This window comes from Epinephelus moara, chromosome 10 (assembly GCF_006386435.1).
Source record: "Epinephelus moara isolate mb chromosome 10, YSFRI_EMoa_1.0, whole genome shotgun sequence".
In the NCBI taxonomy this organism is placed as follows: Eukaryota; Metazoa; Chordata; class Actinopteri; order Perciformes; family Serranidae; genus Epinephelus; species Epinephelus moara.
Window position 1 is genome coordinate 19,435,484 of NC_065515.1, and position 22,894 is coordinate 19,458,377.

General features: G+C 39.5%; 2 protein-coding genes across 3 annotated transcripts in view; both read right to left on the reverse strand.

The window, feature by feature from the left end:
• The window catches only part of vtg3 (vitellogenin 3, phosvitinless), a 16,681-nt gene extending 13,358 nt beyond the window's left edge, over positions 1 to 3,323 (reverse strand). For both annotated transcript variants that reach the window (XM_050055745.1, XM_050055744.1), the window contains exons 1-8: positions 3,210 to 3,323; positions 2,964 to 2,984; positions 2,705 to 2,856; positions 1,849 to 2,100; positions 1,599 to 1,760; positions 1,354 to 1,502; positions 1,112 to 1,262; positions 807 to 964 (exon numbers count right to left, since the gene is read on the reverse strand). In XM_050055745.1, the coding sequence (XP_049911702.1) occupies positions 807 to 964; positions 1,112 to 1,262; positions 1,354 to 1,502; positions 1,599 to 1,760; positions 1,849 to 2,100; positions 2,705 to 2,856; positions 2,964 to 2,984; positions 3,210 to 3,249 (1,085 nt within the window). In that variant the 5' untranslated portion in view covers positions 3,250 to 3,323. The remainder of the gene's footprint in view (positions 1 to 806; positions 965 to 1,111; positions 1,263 to 1,353; positions 1,503 to 1,598; positions 1,761 to 1,848; positions 2,101 to 2,704; positions 2,857 to 2,963; positions 2,985 to 3,209) is intronic.
• Positions 3,324 to 7,232: 3,909 nt separating this feature from the next.
• On the reverse strand, positions 7,233 to 22,589 carry adgrl4 (adhesion G protein-coupled receptor L4). The gene is made up of 16 exons (XM_050055943.1): positions 22,517 to 22,589; positions 21,931 to 22,080; positions 18,929 to 19,078; positions 18,035 to 18,184; positions 17,576 to 17,646; positions 15,816 to 15,995; positions 14,806 to 14,989; positions 14,522 to 14,635; positions 13,776 to 13,975; positions 11,898 to 12,077; positions 10,048 to 10,251; positions 9,429 to 9,649; positions 8,787 to 8,853; positions 8,572 to 8,663; positions 8,223 to 8,391; positions 7,233 to 8,058 (listed from the first exon to the last, which is right to left on the reverse strand). Exons 1-16 carry the CDS (start codon positions 22,560 to 22,562, stop codon positions 7,996 to 7,998), a joined length of 2,241 nt encoding a protein of 746 aa, XP_049911900.1. The 5' UTR covers positions 22,563 to 22,589; the 3' UTR covers positions 7,233 to 7,995.
• Between the last annotated feature and the right edge of the window lie 305 nt (positions 22,590 to 22,894).

Genomic DNA, 22,894 nt, shown 5'->3' on the forward strand with positions numbered 1-22,894 from the left:
GTCAGTTTGACATCCTGGATATATCCTTCAAACACAGACTGTAGACCCCTCTGTCTGCTTCTCTCTGGAATCACTGTTTCATTTCTCCAAAAATATGATAATATTTCTTCAGGGAGTGCAGTTAGTTACAGTGTGGGCTCCATGCTTACTGCGACAGCTTGACAGACCAGACCACCTTAGCAAAAGTTCTGTGTGCAGTCTGTGCATGTCATGTTGCTGCAGCCCAGCAGAAGCCATCGTGCGACTGTTGTGGGTATAATCAGTGTCAAACTCTGTATTGTCTCTCTATTTCATTACTTTCAAATGCATTAAAATGTTAAAAACTAGAATGGTACATGGGTGTTATTTAGGCAGAATTGTGAAGTGTTAGCATGCCATAACAAGGTTAGAAAAAGTCATTGAACAATATGTCATACAATGTCTTTAAAAAGTCACAGGGTGTACACTTTAACTGTTGTCCTCAATCACATGCTGGCTAAAATGGCACGCAGTTATCAAAACATTTTGAAACCCTGATCTAATTTTTTTATTTCAAAATACTGTAAAGCTGTAAAGTCTAAAAATTTGGTCAAATATCGTCTGCTCCAATGTTAAATATGTAAACATGACCCTGGTGAAAGACCCTTAAAAAGTGGTGTGGCTGCTACTGAGATATTTTCTTCAAATTTAGTTTTTCATATATTTTTTTCATACATTTTACATTTAAAATTTATGTTATATTCTTAATATTTTTTTTCAGAACTTGATCAAGCCCTGTTTTCTCCTTTACAATTTATAATTGTCCACACTGTGTGATAATCTCATACCTATGCTCTTCATTTCCTGCAAGTTGCTTCCACATATCCTCCAATCCCTCATAAGGCATCGCTCGCAGGAGTTGATACAGCTTTATAGCCTCCTCTGTAGTTGCACTGTCAATCTGGTAGCGATTAACCTCAGCCAGATGCTTGACCAGCTCAATAGCCTATAAAGAGGAACAGAGAGTACAGCTCTAATTGGTTAATTGAACGCTGCTAGGTCTGTATTTATTTTAACTTCCTGCTTCCTGCTCATATCAGGAAAGATTTTATAGACCAATGAATGTCATGTAGCAGCAGAATATCATTATCACCTTTGGCACTGGGTCTTCCAGGCTCTGCATCATAATGGGGACGTTAACTTCTGAGCTGACAAACTTGTAAACAAGGTTGCCCTTGCTTTCCATTGGCCCAAATGTGACAGCTCTCGCTGTGTCACTCACGCCGAGCAGCACCATTTCCTTCCTGCAGGAGGAGTTATTTAAAGCAGACGATTTGTATGGCAGACGAGCATTACGGGTGAGAGGCGTGTTGTGCAGATATTTCCTTGTCTTACACGGCTTGCATCTTGAAACTGCCGCCCTTCACGTTGAAGGGACTGAAATGCTGCTGCTCCAGGCCATGAGCCCTGGTAATGAGGCCTCCCTCCGCTGTTGGCTTGACTGTGTAAACATATCTCACTGTTGAAATGACAGATTCCCCTCTCTAGATTGGAGGACACACAAACAAAAATAGCTCTGACTTTGGTCTGCTTCATTTATAATTGTGGAATCAGATGCATCTGCGGAGAGATAAACAGACCTGCTTGGCGACTTCATCGAGCACAGCGGTGGCCATTCCTCTATACATGGCTGCTCTCTCCTTGCAGTTAATGACATCCACAACCTGAGTGATGGTCATTTCCTTTGTTTCCCCGTTTTCATCAGTTGCGTAGTTACTCTGACACTTGCCATGGATGCCAGCCTGCAAACACAATTAAACAAGTTTTATTACATTTTTACAGATGCTGTTTGTTTAATTGAGAACAGTTTATTTGTCAGCAGTGACTCACCTCTTCGAGCTGATAGACCCTCTGTGTGGTCTTCAGAGTGACTTGGAACAAACCCAGTATCCCTCTCACAATGTTGACAATCGTGTCAGGAATCTCAGCAGCGGCACGGATGTTACTAATGTGTCCACCGGCATAGTCAAACATGAAGGGTTTGATGAGATGGGCAGCAATATGCTTGGTGAGCTTTGGGGAAGCATTAAAGCTGTTTTTCCCTGGGAAGCCATTGAACTCCTCGAAGGCCAAATCTGAAAGCTTTGAACCAGAGATCGAAATTATACGTTTTAGTGCTCATGTGCCATAGTGACAAGTATTTGTCAAGTCAACATGAAAACTCTCCAATTTTCTTTGTCAGATGAAGCACAGGTGACATTTCTAACCCAACATAAGTGGACAGGAAACTAGCAGGTGTATGTACTGATAGTATATATCCAACAACATTTGAACACATCATCTGTTTATGATTGGAAGATGACAAAAAGGAAGGTACTGCGTTATAGATGCACAAACTGTTGCTATGCATACATTTCTAACAAACAAAATCTCAACAGTTTAAACTTATTAGGCGGTTTACAAAGAACTCTGTATCATATTTACACCATAAAAAGTTATTTTGGGGAGATTACAGGCTGTACAACCTTTCAACAGATGTTTATTACATTGACCTCCAAAGTATTTATGATGTATGAATAAAAAATGAATGACAAATGATACGATGCCAATTAATTTACTTGAATTATTAATCAGAAAAAAATTTAATAATTAACAACCTGTTTATAAAACAATGCTCGTTGACTATTTTTAAGTTTAAAAAACATATTCTGAGAGAGTTTGTAGAACAATGTATGGTCAGTCTAACCTGAAGGAGGAATGTTTGTTCAGACACACCAGCGATCTTGAGCTTGCACGTTATTCTCGCACCAGACTCAGCAAGGTTTGGCATCCCGAGTCCAAAATTCACCATTCCCTCATATCTGTACTCGTAGGTTTTCTTTGGGTTCAGGCCGAGCTCTGGAATATGTTTCCAAAATGAAATGTTATTTCACTTCTTCACTTCTAATGGAAAGTTTTGGAAAAAGATTATTTTGTGCTCTTACAATGATGATAAAAACACTCACCGTATCGGACACTTTGACATGCTGAAGGAATAAAAATCAAACATTATGTCAGCACATTTTGATATTTGTTCAATCTAGGGGACGACATGTTAAAGTAAGAACACTTATTTCCAACTTGATCCCAAGATATTAAAAAAATATATATATATGATAAAAAATAAATGAACTGAAGTTAAAGAATTATGAGGCTGCATTGTGATATCGCCCTAAAAACTAAAATCATATGAATGAATCAATGAAACTCACTGGCCAGGGCCACAAGGCAGCAGAAGAGGAGCCCCTTCATGTTGAAACTGAGGAGTCGGAGATCACATTTCAGGCTCGTCCTTTATATATACCAGCGTGGGTTTTGATTTGGGAAACTGGTTGCAGTGAGAGCTTGTGATCAGGACAGGGGTCTGGTTGAGACAACTGACTGATTTAAAGTAAACACACACGAGAGCCATGTTGACCTGTGACATTGTCGGAGTGACACGAGAGAACTGTCTCAACAGTTTTGTAATGACAATAAATGAGCTGTCGTGACGGCTCAGTGACAATTTAACCTTTTTGATTGTGCTTAAAGATAAATAGATAAATAAATAAATAGAACCATGGACACAGAACCAGTGGTAGAAAAAAGTATCCTGACCATGTACTTAGGTAAACGTGCTAATACTACACTGTGAAAATCTCCTACCAAAATGTTGGTGAAGATTCTCAGACACCCAGGTCATGGTAATCTTAAGTGCTAATATCATAGGCAACTGGACTTGCTTGAGTTTCTTGAAGACATTTCACCTCATCTAAGAGGTTTCTTAAGTTCAGAACTGAACTGAAACATCTTCAAGAAACTCAAGCAAGTCCAGTTGCCTCCGATATAGCACCTAAAACTGCACATAAAAGCATTCAAAACCTTTCTTAAGTAGGTGTGTAAGTATTATCAGCAAAGTCTACTTAAAGTATCTCAAGTAAAAGAATTGATTGCGCAGTAAAATGTTCCCTGTCAGTGTTTTACAATCATATATGAAGTTACTGAGTAATAATACTGCTGCATTAATGTGTATGTTGCATTTTACTGCTTAAGATTGAGCTAATTTATCTACTTTATATGTTGGGTAGTTTAATCTACAGCAATGCGTCACGTTCTATAAGATCATTTTAGCGTCTCTGTTCTAAAAGAACTACGTATCTCTATAAAGTCTGAAAAGCAGCCCTGTTTTCAGTGTGACGATGAATTTTCCAGGTGATCTGAGTGAGTTTTCAAACAGTTCATTTAGCTTAAGCAGCAGAGAAATAGCAGAGGGGGGCAGCTTCTGGAGCTCCAGCCCTGAATGCTTACTCAAAAGCCCGCAAAAATCTTTTAGGTTTTTAAACACCTTCAGCTTTATTATTCAGATAACAATATCTGCCCATGGTATTGATCCTTTTATGTTTTTGCCTACATAAATCTAGTATTGAGTAAATAGTCTTCTGTTGGCGTCACATTCAGTTCAGAGTATTGAAGGCTACATTTATGTGGCATTGTTGAGGATCCTCGATTTGCAATTAGAGCAACTCGGATTAATATGGCATGGATTCAAACGTAGGTGTTTTGTTAGATAAACAGTCACTCTGTGAGCTCTGCTCCAGCATAGCAGATTTCTACCCTGTTATTTAACTTAAAAAATGGAAACATCAGACAATTTTTTTCTCCATTTAGGCGGCAGGAGTGAAAATAAGTCATCCTCAATATTTGTTGTGTTATGGTGTCAGAATGATGAAGGCAGTTGGAGATCAAATAGATACAAAATAGACAAAAGATGCTACAAGATGATTTTTTCCTTTGAATTTTTAGAATGATGTACAATTTGTAGGCATTATATCATCTTAAATGGCTTGAAAAATAGTTCCTATAGCTGCCATAAAATGGGGGAAATAATCTAGCAGGGGGAGCATGCCCCCGGACCCTCCTAGGTTTAGTTAAGCCCCAAGTGTTAACAACGTCTGGCTCTGTCCCTGGTAAGAAGTAGGATCATTTTCTCAGTCTATAAAGGAACATTTTATCCCTCAGTTTATAAAATCAGTCAAAGTTCACACATCTTGAGACACATCGATTTCATTGCACAGGAAGGGAATGGAAAATTTAAAAAGTAGCTCAAGCTGTCAGACAGATGTCATAGAATATCTGCCTCTTAGATTCAGTGAAGCAAAAGAAACGTACATAAAATTAAAATAATCAAGTACCTTGAATTTGTACGATACTTTAGTAAATGTACCTTTCCACCACTGCACAGAACTCAACACAGTCTGTTTTAAGTATTAAAAAATAGTGAAGTTAAACCCTAATTTTTAATCACTCAGAAAATGAGGTAAACAAGTTTTTCACAGCTGAATGGAGGGATAAACCCAGCGGGATCTACATCTATTCCCTCTGTGAAACCCAGCCACATGGAGCGAAGGCAGAGCAGATGCAGCCTGGTTTGCTCTTTTACTTCTTCAATATCTGTCACAACTCCATGTCTTAAAACGTATATACCGTTCCCCTGGCATCACAAAGCTCTCCTTCTGGATACAACAAAGTCAAACAGTGTGGTGAATTGCTGCTCTTCATGCCAATTTTACAATCTGCCGCAGCCTAAAGGGCTCCGCAAACAGCCCTGTTTATAAGAGCAGTTTGTGAGGGTGACGACACCGAGCAGCAATCAGCTAAAAGGGTCTATTCTCGTCTTCTTTTGGGGTTGTGTTCGGATTGCAAAACGCATGGCTCCCCTGTGTAATCGCACATAAGCCATCACACCTCTTTGATTCACAGGATTCAGGTCACCTGACCATCAGCTATTCCTGTTTTTAATCTCAGCAGCAGCCAGTAGAGGTCTCCAACATCACAAGTATGTCCTGAAATTGGATTGAAAAACTTGTTTTGAGGACAAAGAAAGAGTCAGAAAGCTTTAAAGGTGTCTTGGCAAAACAGTTTAGTTAGGTGAGGTCATGATGTGAGTTTCAGTGGGACATCCGTCAGCCAAACTCAGTGCTTAATGATAGTAAATTCTGTATTTCACTCCATTTTCTGCAGTAATATGACAACTCAAGTAAGCTGAGGTCTAGCAGGGATGTTTACAGACTTGTTGGGTCTCAGTAAGTTATGTTTTAATCTGGTTGTGTTAAAGTCAAGCAATTTAAAGTAAGTGAAACAAGTCAATGCTAGGACATAAGGCGCACCATGCAAGATTGTCAGTTTCTGTTCGCAAACACACTCACTAGCAAAAGTGAAGGTAAAGGCCAACCCCAGATTTACTCTCATTTAGAATTCCACCTCGCTATATTTGTGGGGTTTTTTTCGACATTGTGTCTCTTGGATGCCTGCTGATTACACTCTGGCACCTGGTTGCTAACTTTTTGTGAAGCCTCAACCTCACCTGAGCGCTGTCGTGTTAGACGCCTATAAACATCCTGAACACCGAAAATAATAAGAAAATACAGGCAGAGGTCAGACTCAAGAAAAAATAGAGAAACACAGTGCATGTCTTTGTGTAACAAAAATTGTTCTCTCACACACCAGCAGAGATGTTCACCAGTGTCTGCAAGGACTTTCAGCGTCCGACAAACTATTACCTAGAATAACTAGGTAACAACATGCTCCTGTGTACAGGCATGTGACACATTAGTGCACCAACATTTCTTGTTTGGTTGGTCCGTGCTTCTTGTGAAGAAAACACAGACCAACCATTATTTTAGACAACCAAGAAAAAGTGGTTAGTCACAGTCTGAAAGGGCACATACGTCCAAATATAGAGTCGTCTGGACTTAAGAGTTGGGTTTATATATGATAGCACAAGTACATATACTTTACTTATTTACTTTAGTTTTGTTTGGTTTAATTATTCTGGCAATTTATGAACTGAGGTCACAATAGATTTAAAATGATAAACACGTATACCCATTAATGAATTTAAGGGCATCATTTAAGGGCATTGATGAATTTAAGGGCATCATACACAATGTGCTTGTTGTGGATTTTTGTATTATGTGTTGTATTTGTTGCATTGTAAATGTGTTTTGATTGGCTTCTACCTTTGCCAGGTCTCCCTTGTGAAAGAGATTTTCAATCTCAATGGGACTTCCTGGTTAAATAATCGTTATAATAAATAAATAAAAAATAAATAAAATATAAGTAAATTTACTGTAGATGGGAGGAAATTCATAAAGTGAGTAATTTTTTGATGCATTTATTGTCCAACACTACAGGATGGAGCTTGTTGAGAAGTGCAATAAAGCAAGAACACTTAGGAAAATTAAGGTTCAGCCACAATATTTATTTATGTACAGGCCAGTATCACAAAGCCTTAGAGGACTACACAAAAAATGCTACAGCACAAAAAAAAATACAAGAAGAACATTTGTCTGATCGTGCAGACACATAATCAGAAAGTGATGCAAGCCATGAGTTTGTGTGTCAGATGCTACAATAGACAGTTCCTCATTAGCTCCAGTAGATGGGGCCATTGGCCTTCCTAACTGCCATCATGTACGAGAGCAACTGTCCTCACAACAGTTCATATTTAATAAACTGTACACTGAGTTGTGTGGAGTTCACAAAGGGAGGGTTTAATGCATTAAACAAGAGCATTGATTCTGCACATAAGGGAAGTGAGCAGCAGAGATATGTGTTAGTTTGCTACATTCATTTTTAATAATTTACAAATCAATTTCAAACACAAGGACAGAACAAAGACAGCAGACTGCTGCTCAGGTTTAATGCTGGTAACTGCAGAGATGTTAAACTTAACTCAAACTGTGCAAAAATATGATTCTCAGGAGAACGTCTGCTGTGGAAATGTTGACTCAGTAGTTTATCTGCATTGTACATAACACTTACAAACATGTATAGATGATGGCAGTTTTTTTTACAAAGGAAACAAGACATTTAGAAATCATTTATTAGACATCTGAGCTTAACAATTCCTCCCACAACGTCTTTCAAAAGTGAACGCATGACTCACAGGATATTGCAAAGCTATAGGGCGGACTATTATTGTACAAGTGCAAGTGATCAGGCTGTGTGCATGTTAACTCATCTCAGGCACTCAAAACAACAGGGCACGTTTTTGAAAAGCCGGTAGTACTCCTCCTGGATCTGGAACGACACAGACAAGATGGCAGGATGTAGAATAAAGCATATAATATAATATAATATAATATAATATAATATAATATAATATTATATTATATTATTCATAATCTAAAACAGTACTGACTATAGTCACATAATAAATGGGAATAATAAATGAGACTTGTTACCTTTCTGGACAGGACACAGAGGAAGATGAAGATGAACATCCCCTGGAAGGCGTTGGCGATGGTGAACAGATACGCAGTGAGGGTGGTCTCACGGAGGATGTGCAGCACTCCTAAGGTCCAGGTGGCTCCCAGAACAAACAGCAGTGCGATGGCACCGCGGGCACAAGACCTGACGGTGAGTACACTGACTTTAACTCGTATTTTAAGTCAACAATAACAAAAAAAACTAATTGTAATTTCACACAACAAGGACACCACATGACACCATCATAATCCACCAGATAAAGAACTCACAACTTGATTTTCAATATACTTTTGACCTTCTCGACGAGAGCGCACTTAATCCTACCTGATGTTTTCGTAGTGGCTGATTTCAGGCTTTTTCACAGCAGTATGCCGGTACACTTTGTAGATGATTACTCCAAAAGCCAAGAGATTAACCTTTGGTGGAGACCGACAAAAACAAACATGACAAACAAACACGATCAAATGGGTATTTATCTTCGAAACAATCCCTATTTGATGATTCCAATTAATACTTGAACAGTCGTTTCTACATCTTACCAGGATGATCAAACACGCCGGGCCGATGAAACTCCATATGAAGTGGTTTTCCGTGCTCAGCCAACACCTGTAACACAAACGGAGGAAGTGTTATTTAACACCTTTATTAACTGAACGTGTGCTTTAAGATCTCTTTGTTGCAATAATCCTCCTGCAGAAGCAATACCCTCTATCATTTCACTTCAGACTAATCTAGCCTAATCTTAATTATGACAATATTGTATGGGCCCGTACATACCCTTCTTATCTTACAAGCACAAAAACAATTGGATAGAGAAAGCTGCCTCTGCTCGCAGGACTGAACAATCAGCACTTCTTTTGCATAACCTCAATCTTTTAATTATGTTTTACATTAATAAACAACAGACTTACTTTTATTTATAGATTCCTATTCGAACTCTCCAGCAGACCCCAAACCTATCAGAATTTCTTTAACACTAAATCAGTTTTTTAACGTACTTTCTAAGCAGCACAAGCATCTTCCACTTCCTTTATGTCCCTGCAGGCCAAATTTAATCTCTGTCCTCTTGTATTTATAATTAATGTAATTTGTTTATCTTCCCTCCCTGAGAAATGCTGAATGAGTTTGGAAAAAGAGGTCTTTGTTAAAGCCTTTGTTTTCCCACCTCTCCCTCCACTTACACTTTATCAGTGCCGTAATACTTCGAGCCGAGCGTCGCCGAGATGGCCACCACCACCGCGGGGCTCCCATAGCCGAAGATGTAAAAGTTACGGTGCAGGAAGCCTTTGTTGTAGATGACGCCAACCACTATTAAGTACAGATGGATGCCCTCGATGCACATCCAGGCAAAGGCCGCGAGGAAGAAATAGTGCAGCAGCCCTGCAATAACAGAGCAGAAAAGCTGCCAAGAAACAGACAAAAGAGGAGAGAGGGAGAGAGGGAGACGGAGATTTCACAGTTTTATGATGTGTCAAAGTACACTTATTATGCCCCTGTATGTAAGGATTGTCATTTGCACATATTTGTTTGTTTGTTTGGCCTAATTCAGGAGATTTATTGCACATCTTCAAGCGTTCCCGTGTCAAAGAAGCCCTTAAATGAACACACATAATTCTGTTGTTCAACTAAAGAAGCAAGTTAGAGTGTAAGCGAGAGAAATTAAAGTGTGCTTCACAACCCTGTGTGCTCTTACAACTCAAACGAGAGGGGCTTTAATCATTGAAATCACAGAACAGCGGCTCAGGCACACACACGCACACATAAACAAACAGGAGACTTCCTTTGTTTCACCGCGCTCACCTTATGCGAGTTCATGTTGATCCCCACCAGGAAGATGAACTCGGCCATGAAGAGGCTGCAGCACAGGTTCTTGTGGATGGTGGTTCTGGTGCTCTGGATCTCACTGAAGAACCAGAAGGTGAAGATGCACATGGACAGACAGATGAGGGAGATGATCATCCCCAGCTGGGTGATCCGGGTCAGGATGGTGTAGTGGGCCACCAGCTGGGAAGCAAATGGAAAGGGAGGCGGTTTCATTTACTATCTCAGGGTATGCTGAAGGTGTAATTTGTTGTGTTTTCTGCTCGGAGTCATTTGATATAACACGGGCGGGTACTGGCTTACACCCATGCAGTATGTTGGGTTGCACACATACAGGGACAGCTCCAGTCCTGCTGGATCAGATATATGTTAAAGGAAAAAGGTGGGGAAATTTAAATTAATTTAATCTTCAGTTCAGGGTTGTTTTTACGAACACACCCCCTGTTTTAGTTAAAGCAGTGCCTCCAAATCCCCAAAGGAAATGTAGGAATTTAAGGGCACTGTTGAGAGCTATAAAACAACAGGAGGTGTATCTTTAAAAGTTGTGGGTGGATATCTCCCACAGTTTCTTTGCCTTTCAATATGTATAGTGAGTAACACTGCCTTTAGCAGCAGCTAAACAGTTTAATTAGGTTTTTTTTGTGTGTGTGTGTGTGTGTGTGTGTGTGTGTGTGTGTATGTTGCATAAAATGCAGTCTCACAAATTATCAAGAATATTATCTTGAGTGAAACTTAATAATTATAGGTCTTGGTATTAACAAATAAAATAGAAAGAAGTTGCTTCATTATATTGAAACCTGGCACAATGTTGATAACACCTTCAACACAAACTGCAGGTTTTGGCCTTCAAAAACTTGTATTGGTGGAAAATAAGCGCACGGAGAGGTACATAAACAACAGCAATTCAGTGACAAAAGGTCATAACATTCAGTATATCTTCGTGTTAGTGTGTATTTATAACATCAAAGATTTTGAATTTTCCAGATAAAATGGATCGAGACAATCTTATCTCTTGAGATGGATGAATCATATCTAAAATCCCATCGGATTATCTAAAAATGAATTGTCACAATTTTTTTTTGGAAATACACATGTTTTTACAGGACAGCAACAACATAGGATCTGAGCAAAAAAGAATTATATAAGTAATAAGCAGGCCTGAAACTAATTCTTATTTTATCTGGTGATTTTTTTCTCCATTAATCAATTAGTTTGGTCTATAAAATGTCAGAAAATGATTAAAATGTCAATCAGTGTTTCCCAAAATCCAAGATGGCATGTTTAGATCTCTTGTTTTGTCCACAACCCAAATATATTCAGTTTACTGTCATAGAGGAGTAAAGACACCAAAAAATATTCACATTTAAAAAGCTGGAATCAGAGAATTATGACTTTTTTTTTCTCTTAAAGAATTACTCAAACTGATTAATCAATTATTAAATTAGTTGGCAAATAATTTCATAGAAGACAGCTTCATTAAAAACTGATATAAATAATAAAATAAAATAGAAGTAATATCCTGATATAAAACCATTTATTGTAAGGATTGAATAATAAATATATTTCACTTGAGGTTAGGTTAATATTTAGTTTAAAAATAAAATTCTAAAATTCTAATTCGAAATCTAAAATTTCAATAAATAAATTATTTTCTTAAGATATAAATACAGATCCAGACATGTGGTCTTACCCTCATTGAAAATACATTTTTTAAACATGATAAACCTTTTACCTAAATTAATTTCAATAAATAAAATAAAGCCTCAGTGGAGAAATGTAACAAATGAAATACCTTTGCACGGCTGTATTGTTAATGTGCGAACACTCACATTGGCTCGCCCGGAGGACATGAGGATGGCAAAGTGTGTGAGGTGATTGCAGGAGCAGGTGGTTGCGTTGCTGTTGACGTGGACGGTCTTGCAGCCGCGAGTGGCCCAGTGGCCCTGCAGGCTGTCCGGCTCATACTCCCAGAAGGCGCACTTGGCCACATCAGCTTTAGTGTCGATGGGCTTTGGGGAAAAAGACAGGAACAAAGATGCTGTTAACTGTTCACGGTGCTGTTTTTATTAGTTTCTGTGCTGCGCTGCATTGTGGGACCACAACAGGGGGTTAAAACAGATTGCGCAGGTCTCATCAAAACAGCACTAAAGATGAATTACTGTCCATCAAAAGTTTGAGTGCGTCAGGAATTATATTTTAAATCTTTGGATTAAAAATGATCAATCCTCTTCTTTTACTTTAGTGACATTTTCCTGCTGTTTTGCACTCTCACTATTCTTACCATCTCATAACTTAATGACTCATTATACAAAAAAAAGAAAAGCCAAATAATTATCATGCATGACTTTGGGTCAAAATGAATGGCTCAGGGCATAAAGTGCAATCATGTGTGCTGCACACAATGCAGCTCACCGGGTGTTTCTGTGGGAGAGCAATCTCATTGGGATGTACAAATGTACAGCGGTCCAAATTATCATTAAATTCACATGAGCATATTGAGCAGGAGTCAACATATTTTACATAAATTATTATGTGCAGATTTACTTGAATTACAATGATCTACACAACAAGCACATTTGCACTGAAAATTAAGTGTCATAAATAAATAAAATAAAACAAAAATGTGGTTTAGTGTTTCAGGTTGAGTTGTTACATTCAATTAGGTTTGTCTGCACCCCACTCGGTGAAACATTTATGATATTTTACGTGTAAAAATGACTTATTTATAACCTTAAATCACTAAATTTATCTTTCAAATGAGCACGAGCAGAGTGTGTCACAATAATACTGAGCAGGTGCAGGCAGGGAAAAAAAAACAACCACAGCGCGTCACGGGAAAATACCACTTCACTAGCAGAAATTGTCTGCATGAAAATGGAGCCCAAATTATTGATTGTTGCTCTTTAAAGGCAATTTACAGAGGATTTTCACTGCTCGACATAAATCATCACCTCCTTTGTTAGGCTTAAGCCTCAAGGGTCCAACAAAAATAATGATTTCACTTTCTCATACATTTTAATTATCTTAAAAGAAAATACCAGTACATTAACTTTTAGGGTTATTTCCCCTCATTACTCCGCTTTCCTCCATCATCTATTCACCTTTCCTCCTCCATTTCTCCTTAAACTGAGAGGTCATTGCAAGAAATACTCAGAGTAAAATCTTAAAATTTCCTAAAAAAAAAAAAAAAACACACACAAAGCTCTAACTACTCCTCCCATGTGAGTTTGACTTTAATGGAAACAGTTAGCAAGTTACTGCGAGAGTCAGTGAGGGAATAAGGAAGCTATTCTTCACAGCAAATGCAACGATGGCTCCAGTCTGACAAGAATATATATGATGGGATGTTGATGTTTCAAAGTGAACGGGATCCTACTGGAAGCTACCGTAATGCTGATAAATGAGTCATGTAAGACACGGAAAAGGTGGCAGCGAGTTTAAGGGAGCAGGAAGTGAAGAAAACCTTCATCTAGATAGAATTTTTTTTTTAAAAGTTAAAGTGCTTCTTAAATAAATCAAATCAATGGCGGGTTTAATATGGAAGAATAATACCGGGGTCATGATTTTTAAGGAAACCCTCACTAGCTGAACTTGTTTTGCACAGACACAGTGACACTCTGAAGCAGCATACATTTGGAAGGCATACATTAAGAGTGCAGAAGTGGGAAAACATTGTCGCCAGCCTCAGCACTCTGTGTGGTCTTTACCTCGTTGTGTCTCAGAGTGAAGGTGACATGGTCAAGTTGGTAAACGTCAGCAGGTTTGACGGCTGCTGCGATGACTTGGGAGTTGACAGTGATTTCCCCCGTCCCTGCATAGCGCGAGTAGTCGGTGACACCTGGGTCGCTGCTCGGCTTCAGGATGTCACCGATGCTGTCATATCGCACAAACACCACTGACACGCTTCCTGATGGACAAAAAAAAGTTTAGCAAAGACAGGAGGGAGTAGGTCTTACTCACTTACTAACTGTATGTTTAATCAAACTTTTAACACACTGATTGTGCCGAGCAGAACGATATTTGGGAGATATTAGATGTACAGTCAGTGTGGAGGTCTGACCAGCTGTGTAGAGTGACAATTAACTTTTTAAGTTGTCTGTAATGGTTGGCCCTATTTCAACATGTAACAAGGTGTCAAAACATGACTTAAACTCAGGTTTGATTTCAATATAAACACGAGTTCATGGTCTTTTTGTTGCATGCTGCACAACTGTTGCCATGAGGACCAGGTGACCAGATTTTTGAATGGCTGACATGATTTATTGGAGCAAATTCTACTATATGCAAACAAAAAACAAATCATTATGTTTTGATACTTAGTGGGAAGAAAAAAACTCTGAATACATAATTTTTCTTTGGCATACAACATATGTGGCATATGGCTACACATAGCACAACAGTACTCCCTGTACACCCGAGCACGCAGATGGTGGTGTAAACTAGGCTACTTTACCATTCCTGTCCTCCTCTGGTCTCAATTTCGGAGTTAGATTTATATGATCTCCTCCCATGGAAGCGGCCAGTTTGGCTTTTGTGTGACGAGCATCAAAGGTGAAGAGTTTCAATTCTGTAGTGGAGGGGAGAGAGAGAGAGAAAAAGGATATCAAGGAATTAAAAGTATGAAAATGACAATTATCCAAAACCTCACATTCCTGTGCACAGGTGGGAATAAATGGCAGGACAATTTAATATAATTGGAGTCTCTGGAAGAGTGCTCTGCTTTAATAATTATCTCACCCATTTCTGTGGCTTTGATTTCCAGCTCGGTTGGAGTTTGGTAGGTGTTAGCCAGAGTCAGAGCACTTTCTTCAACAGTGTGTAGCAGCTTGGTGATGGTATGTTCCCGACGCTCCTCTTTCATCCGGCTCCAAGCCACCAGTTCATCTTTCTCCACCAAGTTGTTTACTGCTTTCACCAGTTTCTGTAGGAGAGCAGATTTATCAGTGTCACGTGTGTGTGTGACAGTTCAGCATGTAACACATGCCTGTATGGCAATGTGTTTTTAATTAGGCTCGGTTACGTCGTTGTGTGTATCTACTGTAGGGTTGTCTCTTTTGATGTGTCAATAACATAATGTGGCTTTTATTATTTATGTGCACATAGGCGTAGATGTCAGGGGGGATACATAGGACACTTCCCCATAGTATTTAGAACATGTGTATTTGCTCCTCTGAATAAAAACGTTCACAGAGGACTTTTATTTTGATGAAATTGTGCATAAAAGTACATAAAAAGTCACCAGAATCCACAAAGTTAAGAGTTTGACGCTCTTAAGAGCATCCCCAGACCCCCCAAATGTAAAAAAACAAACAAAAAACGATGCCCTTATTTGTTCACATAGCAACTTATCACTGATATTTCTCTACTATTGAATCACAGGATGGGGTGCCTTTCTTTAAAATTGCACAGGAGCAATTGGTGGAGAAATCTGGTGTCCCATTATGGTCAACAAGTGCTGCTCCTTTAAAACCCTGATGAAGACGGTTTAGTCGAAATGTTGGTACTTGAATAAAAGAAAATATTTTTGCATCGAGTCTTAGAGTATGCACCTGACATCTTTTTTCAGACCTCTAAAAATATTACACATCGGCACTTTGGTCTTTCCCAGAACTGCACAGCACACAATAACAAGGAACCAGACTGTATTCACTGCCATTTCCCCCTATAAACCAGTTCAAAGCATAACTGTAGTTCAGGCAGAACTCCAAATGCTGATTGAGAAACAAGAATGGTAAACACAGATTTACTGTAAGGGTTGAGTTGACGACGGATGGTTTGACAGTGTAATCCGTTTCTTCGGCAGCCAGTGCTGATGCGGATCGACGCAAGGCCTCGACATATGCGATCACTTCCACTGAGGTGAGTTCGCCGGACGTCTGCTTGGCGATTTCCGTTAGTAGACTCTGGGGCTCCGTGAGGTTGCTCATCTAGGATTGAGGGGGGAGGGGAGGTATATTAAAGATATCACATTCCTGCAACATATTGATGCTATCCAGTACTTCATTGTTTCTTTCTATGTACTTTAATCACAAATTTAATAATGTGCACATATATGGGTTAGTTTGTTTTATCATTCTCAAAACAGGCCTGGCTACCTTTGGCACATAGGAGCTGTTTGGACATGTCCGTATCACCCATAATGAAAGTAATAAACAATGACATTTTAACACGTGTCACCTGCAGGCGTTGAGTGTTGCAGTTTACCACTGCTATTTTGTCATTATGTTTGTTTGTTTTTTTAATAAAATAAAAGTGGAATTTTGTTTTCACACACTATACTTAACTGAAAATTGCTCATCTGGACATTTTTAATCACTTTAATATTTGTTTCCCCTTCTAAACATCAATGAACTGAGCTTAACATCCAGTTTGAGGCTAGTGAGCCTCAATTTAAACGTCTGTCACTTTAGCCACTGGATCCCAACCTGGGGGGTTCTGACCCTCACTAGGGGTCACCAAAGCTTCACGGGGGGTCAAAAGGCCCCCCTATTAGGCATCCACAATGCCAAACAGAACAATAGCCGAGCGTCAGGCAGAAGAACGCACTAGATTTGTCAGAAAAGAAGCCTATTAACTGTGTATGATTGTTTAAAAAAAACATGATACCTATAAAAAGTTCTTTGCAATCAGAGCAAATTGGCTTGATTTCTTTTATAGACATTGGAAGAAGCCGATGAGAAATGAAAGAAGTAATGACCCCCCCAAAATTGGAAAGAAAAAATTAAAAAAAAAAGAAGAAAATTAGTAAAAAACTGAAAGTAAAATTCTGTAACACAATTTTAAAATGTAATAATAATAATAATTATAATTATATTTTCCCTAGCTTTTTTCCATTTTTTAAAAATTAATTATTGACCAATTACCAATTAGCTCAGGTTTCAAAGGGTTAAAATATCAGGAAAACACATCTCTGTCGTAATATTCACAGGAAATAATCAATCAGCAATAAATTCATCCAAATAGTTTTACACAGACTTACGTCTCTTGAGGAAAAGGGGAACCACTGACCTAAGCATCAGAGTTACGTATAATAACCCCCTTCCCTCTCCAGTAACAGGGAGGACAGCTCTGGAGAAAAGAGGATGCGTAACAACAGTCTGTGCAGCGCAAACATATTCTGCAGGATATTTTATGCTCCTGTAAAAAATAAACCAATAAAAGCCCTGAAAAGTTCTAAAAAACTCGCCAACAAAGGTGTGTACAAAGCAGCTATTGATTAGAAAACAAACTGGAACACCCATTGCCTGCAGGTGGCCCAAGAGTCAAAGACTGCAAAATCTATGACTGTCTTTGCCTGTAGATGGTACGCATTTACATGTCAGTCGTAAACCACTGCCGGTGTTACTTTTCTTGCCGCTTGCATTTGGATAACATTGGCTGGTGGCATGTGTCCTTATTTGCTTGGCCCGTTTCATTTCATGCTCATCTTTTCTGCCTCCAACAGAGGGCAGTGTCATCATATCTATTTTTACCTTATTTGGCTGAGGTCCTGAGGAGGGGTACTTACATATTCAAGTGTTTTGTTGACAGTCTGTGTGATGCACCCGATGTTGTCATGGCAGTATTTTTGGGGATGCTCTGGAAAACAACAATTACCTAAAGTATCTCTTTGATTGCTGAATTTATTTCCATCATTTCAACAGGACAAAGCATCTTACAGTAAAGTCTGAATTGCACGAAAAACCTGCACAGATGTAACATCACATGGCTCTCTTTGTGATCATCACAGCTAAGAAAACATCAGAAAACTTAAGATTGCACCGTTTACTTGATGTGTTGCATAATACATTCGCCATAAAAATGTTAAAAATTCAGTTCTGTGTTGTGTGTGTGTGTCTGCGTGACAGGGAAAGTTAAAAAAAAAAGGAGATGAAGAAAGATGTATGTCCTTGGATGTAAGTACCAGTGCGTGAGGGTAGTGTGTGTGTGTGCGTGTGCGTGTGAGCTGTTCCATCCTCATACCCACCTTTACATCTTACACCTCTCTCCGGATGAAAGGGCTTAGTGCCTGAAGTTGGGATGTAATCACGCTGACAGGTGCAATAGAAAGATCCATTCATATTATGGCAGTGTGAGTTGGGTCCACAGACTGGTCCTGACTTGCATTCATCAGTATCTGAAAGGTGCAAATGAAGAGTTCAGCTCCGATAAAAGATAAACGAAATATGATTAAGGGTCACACTCTCATCATAAACACATGTAATGTAAACAGCAAATAAACACAGACGCATGCATTTGTGTCTCTGCAGTATTCCCACTTCAGAATGAGTGAAAGTGATGCTGAAAGTGAAGGAAAGTTAATGATTTATTTTCACACAAATAAAGAATGTGGCATAAGCAGTCCGACTCATTCCATTTAATACGCTGTATAATTGATTTTGGAAGAGAAACTGCAATTCTTGCATGCGTGTTACACATCTGAATATTCATAAATCAGCTTCTAAAATCAGCTACATGCTTCCGCGCTGGATTAAATGATGTGTGCCACCCAGTTGGATATCTGCAGGAATACTTTATGCTACAACAGGGGATCAAGGTGTTGTTCTTCTATTGCAAATGGAGCAAAAGATCTCGGGCGGTTACTCAGAATAGCAGATGGGAAGGAAGCGAAAGGCCGAGGGGGGGAGGGTAAAAAAAAATCACCTCCAGCACGTTTATCCTCCTCAGTACAGTGAAAGAGAAAACAGATCACACACACACACACACACATATACACACACACACAGGCGACCTCAAAGCTGTGTGGCTCTCACACATATACATGATATCTCGCCTAGTTGTATGTGAGGTCCTCTGCCAGTACGTGACCAAAACAAATTTCTGTATATTTAGAATACTGGGCCAGTAAATCAGACATTACCGATGCATTCAGTGCCATCGTTGGGCTGGAACTTGGCCAGTCCTGTCGATGTGTATCCAGAGACACATGTACAGTAGTAGCTGCCCGCTGTGTTGGTGCAGTTCCCCCTGTCCCCGCAGATATTAGTCACATTCTGGCACTCGTTGTCATCTGTGGTGAAAAGAGCAGGGTGGGAAGTAAACTGGGTTAGTTGCTAAAGGAAACAGAGTTTACAAAAACTCAAATAGGCTTTAGAAAGGTTCGGCCCCTTTGAAAAAGGAAAGTAATTGGATGGGCAAAGAAACAAAACACATCTTTGCAGGTTTAACTGGATGCTTTTGTGTTGCTGTGATTTGCCCAGGCGGTTTAACACCTGCTGACCAGCATTTAGATTTACAAAAAATAACTTGTAGCTTGTTAAAACATGTTTATCTGACCCTTTATTTGAACAAGGATATTTTAAAGACATGACATTTAATGCATCGTTTAAAGTCCATTCTTCGTTAAATGTACTGTAATAGTTTCCTTCTCGCTCCTCCTTCTGCTTCATGTCCCATAAGGCCTTTCAATATACTCCAGAGAAATGCCTGAACATGTTGCAATCAGCTGTTCTGTAACTTTCTGTCAGAGATATTAGCAGAAAATTGTAGTTGAGAACTGCGAATTATCAGTGCAACTGTAACCAGTGTGTCTTTCCTCCCTCAAACAGCTGCAAGTCTTTTGGTCTGCAGCCTGTGAAGAAACAAAAATCTTTGCTCCGCTCCTTCAACAAGTCATTTCTTTTTTTGGCTGCCGAACAGTACGCGAAATGGCTGGACCACCAGAGAGCCCTCGCAAAAAACTGATGTTAATCCTTTCTGTTTAACTTGAAATAGTGCAGTGAGTTATCTCTGCTTGAGCAGAAAAAGGATAACACCAACCAAACACCGAAATTAGCATGACGTGCTGGGGACATGATGGCAGCATTTCTTAACAGGAACATCTGTTTTCCAAAAACAGAAACCACAGCGTGTGCTGAAACATGTGAGGTCTTCAGCCATCAATTCAGGAGAGATGATTTGGTGGGATTATTTCTAGAGCGACAATGTGGATTTCCAGAATTAATCCATGTATTAATGTCCAGAGAACTGACCCCATGCAATCATCATGGCAGCATATATCCAGATTTAATCATTTTTGGGGCTTTGATTGCATGTTCACACAAATACTGACTTGAACTGTCCCTTACACTTAGATTACTATTTAAGAACACTTCAATTTGATCCTGATCCTGAGTCCTGATGATTTGAACTTGATGAAGCTCAGCTGTGGTCTTGTCTCAGGCGCCACTAAGCTCTAACGTATATGCAACCTCCATTGTTCACATTTATGACTGCTGAGCAGTTTTTTGCCGTTGTTTGATCTTGAAAACTCAAATTACTTAAAATATTTTTCCCTTTGTTGCCCAGGCTTCAGAAAGCACCAGATAAAGAGCATTTCACTGCGGATGCTGCTGCGGCCCACGCATTATAAAAAGTGCTGTTCCAGCTTTATTCTCAGACGCACCTTCCGTCTCTGGCCTCTCCATTTATTGGAAATGACCTGCTAAGACTTTCCACTGTTGTTTTCGGTTGTCTGTGATGGATGCTCTGTTCTTCCTCTCCTCTGTACCTTTTGCAACAAAAGCTGTCCGAGAAGGGAAATCCTCTGCTCTGATGAGAGAGGTGACTGTGTGCAAAGGGGAAATACCTCCATGACCCACTGGACCCTTGAGCCATCATTGTTGCACAAACACTGTATCAACAGATTTTATGAGTAACTTTGATGCCTTTGTTTATCTTTAAGTACACGACAGAGAGTGATTTCGTCCGTTTGTTTTTGCCTTTTTATATGTAATAGTTCAGACTTTCCACTACCAATAAACCAATCGACCAATAGTAATTTATTTCATTAATTTCCGAATTAGATGAACACACACATCCTTAATCTGCGACTACACAAGGACTCCATGAGCCGTGAGCCTCAGTGTGCCTTTTTTGTTTTAAAATCATTCACCACAGTGTTTGCACTACTCACATTTTGATTTACTTTTGGCCCTTGAAATATGTAAGCTGCGCTGTGATTGTGATCGGGTTTGGACAGGAAACAAAAAGGGTTCCAGGAATTCTAAACAGCCTCAGAAACATAACAGAAGCAACAATGCCGAGCGAGAGGCAAAAAAATGTTACTAATAAAGCTGTATGGCGGAGATATCTTTTTATATTGCAGTGTTTTCTCTGTAATTAAGTCTCAAAGAGGTGAGCTGCCAACGAGCTGGCGAGCTCCAAAATGCCACAGCTGATCCAACAAATACAAACTGCATCTCAAAGAGGGCATGGTGGACGAGAACACATAAAGTTGTTGGAATTACTTACACAGATTTGACTTAAACTCGCCCACACAGTGCCTACGTGTTTTGAAATGCCCAAATTGACTATTAAGCTCAATCACAGGAATTAAAAGCAAAATTAGATGGTGAAAATGAAGTTTGCTTGCACGTAAAAGTTGGTTAATTCCAATCTATGTCTGTGGACTAAGGCACATGTGGGGCTAACCATCTCATACTTTTGAGATTATAAGAGACATAGGAGCAACACTGCAAAGAACATGCTGATCTGTGTTGATCGAATGATGAGAGATAATGTTTCATATGCGTTTATGTGGATCCTTTTGTGAAATTTTCGATGAAAACTGAACCAGTTCTTGTCCTGAACAGCCATCTTAAGCAGCTTTCACACATCTAGTGCCTGATATATTTTCAACTGCTCACATCTGGGTTATTTTTGCACTGCACAGTCACCCACCATGCTCTAAAAATGTTAAATTAAGCCACATGTGTACAAATGTTGGCCTCATACTCCTGTCTGCTTATGTCGAGCAGCCGCAAACAACAAAGGCGTCCAAAAATAGTCAATGCTTCCATGACAGCTATACACACAAGGCTGTACTCTTGCATCACTGCAAATACTAAATACATATGGATGGCTTTGTGTGTTCATATTCACCGTTGCAAAACGTCGTTCCATCTCCCGTGTATCCTTGGTCGCAGAAGCAGGCGTCGTTTGAGCCGTTCAGGGACTTGCATGTTGCAAGCCGGTGACAAGAATCACAAATGTCAGAGAGGCTGCATGGGTCCATCAGACTGGAGAGCCATGCTGCGTAGACACAAGCGCCAGACACGAGAGTGTGTAAGTTTAACGTATACCATGAAAGCAATAGTCCAAATCATTTTGTGATGCCACTGCTGCTTCTTTTGGCGTGTGTGGTTCCAGTAAAAATTGCATTTTTATCTTCTGCTCTGTGGTTAACCTGCCACTCACGTAACCACACAGGATCCACTGAATCACAGTACAAGTTTAGATTACAGCTTACTGTATGTGGCGACACAAACAATCTGTTATAAACAAAAAAAAAAAAAATTAAAAATCACAACACTAGTTTTAATTTTAAAATGACGTACAGATATATCAAGCTCATCTGCCGCCCCATCACACAACCCAGACCCACCATAGTTAACATAGAGCCCCCATAAGTACAGATTCATCACTACTAAGACACCTGCCATGCTAGAGAGTAGATAAGCTCACATACCTGTCAAAAGTACAAGTTTCATTGGTGACTTGAGCAAAGACTCCATACTTGCGCTTGGTCTCGATTCTACTTTTAGCACAGACTGCGGTGGGCTGGCTGGTGACGTAGTCCACTTCCTTGCATCACTTTTCCTGTTTCCCTAAACCTGGCCCTTCCTGTCTTGATCTTTAATCTGCTTTCAAAAACATGCAGCCTGCTCCCTTCACCAAAACCACTCCACCACACAGCACCTAACACACTCTCTCATTTGGTTTCAATTTACACTTAATGTTCAAGATGTTTTAACAAAATTCAGCCACATTTTTAATGCGTTGTTGACACTGTGACTCATGTTGCCATTTTGGAAGCCATCACGCCATTGTTCTCACTCGAACATGT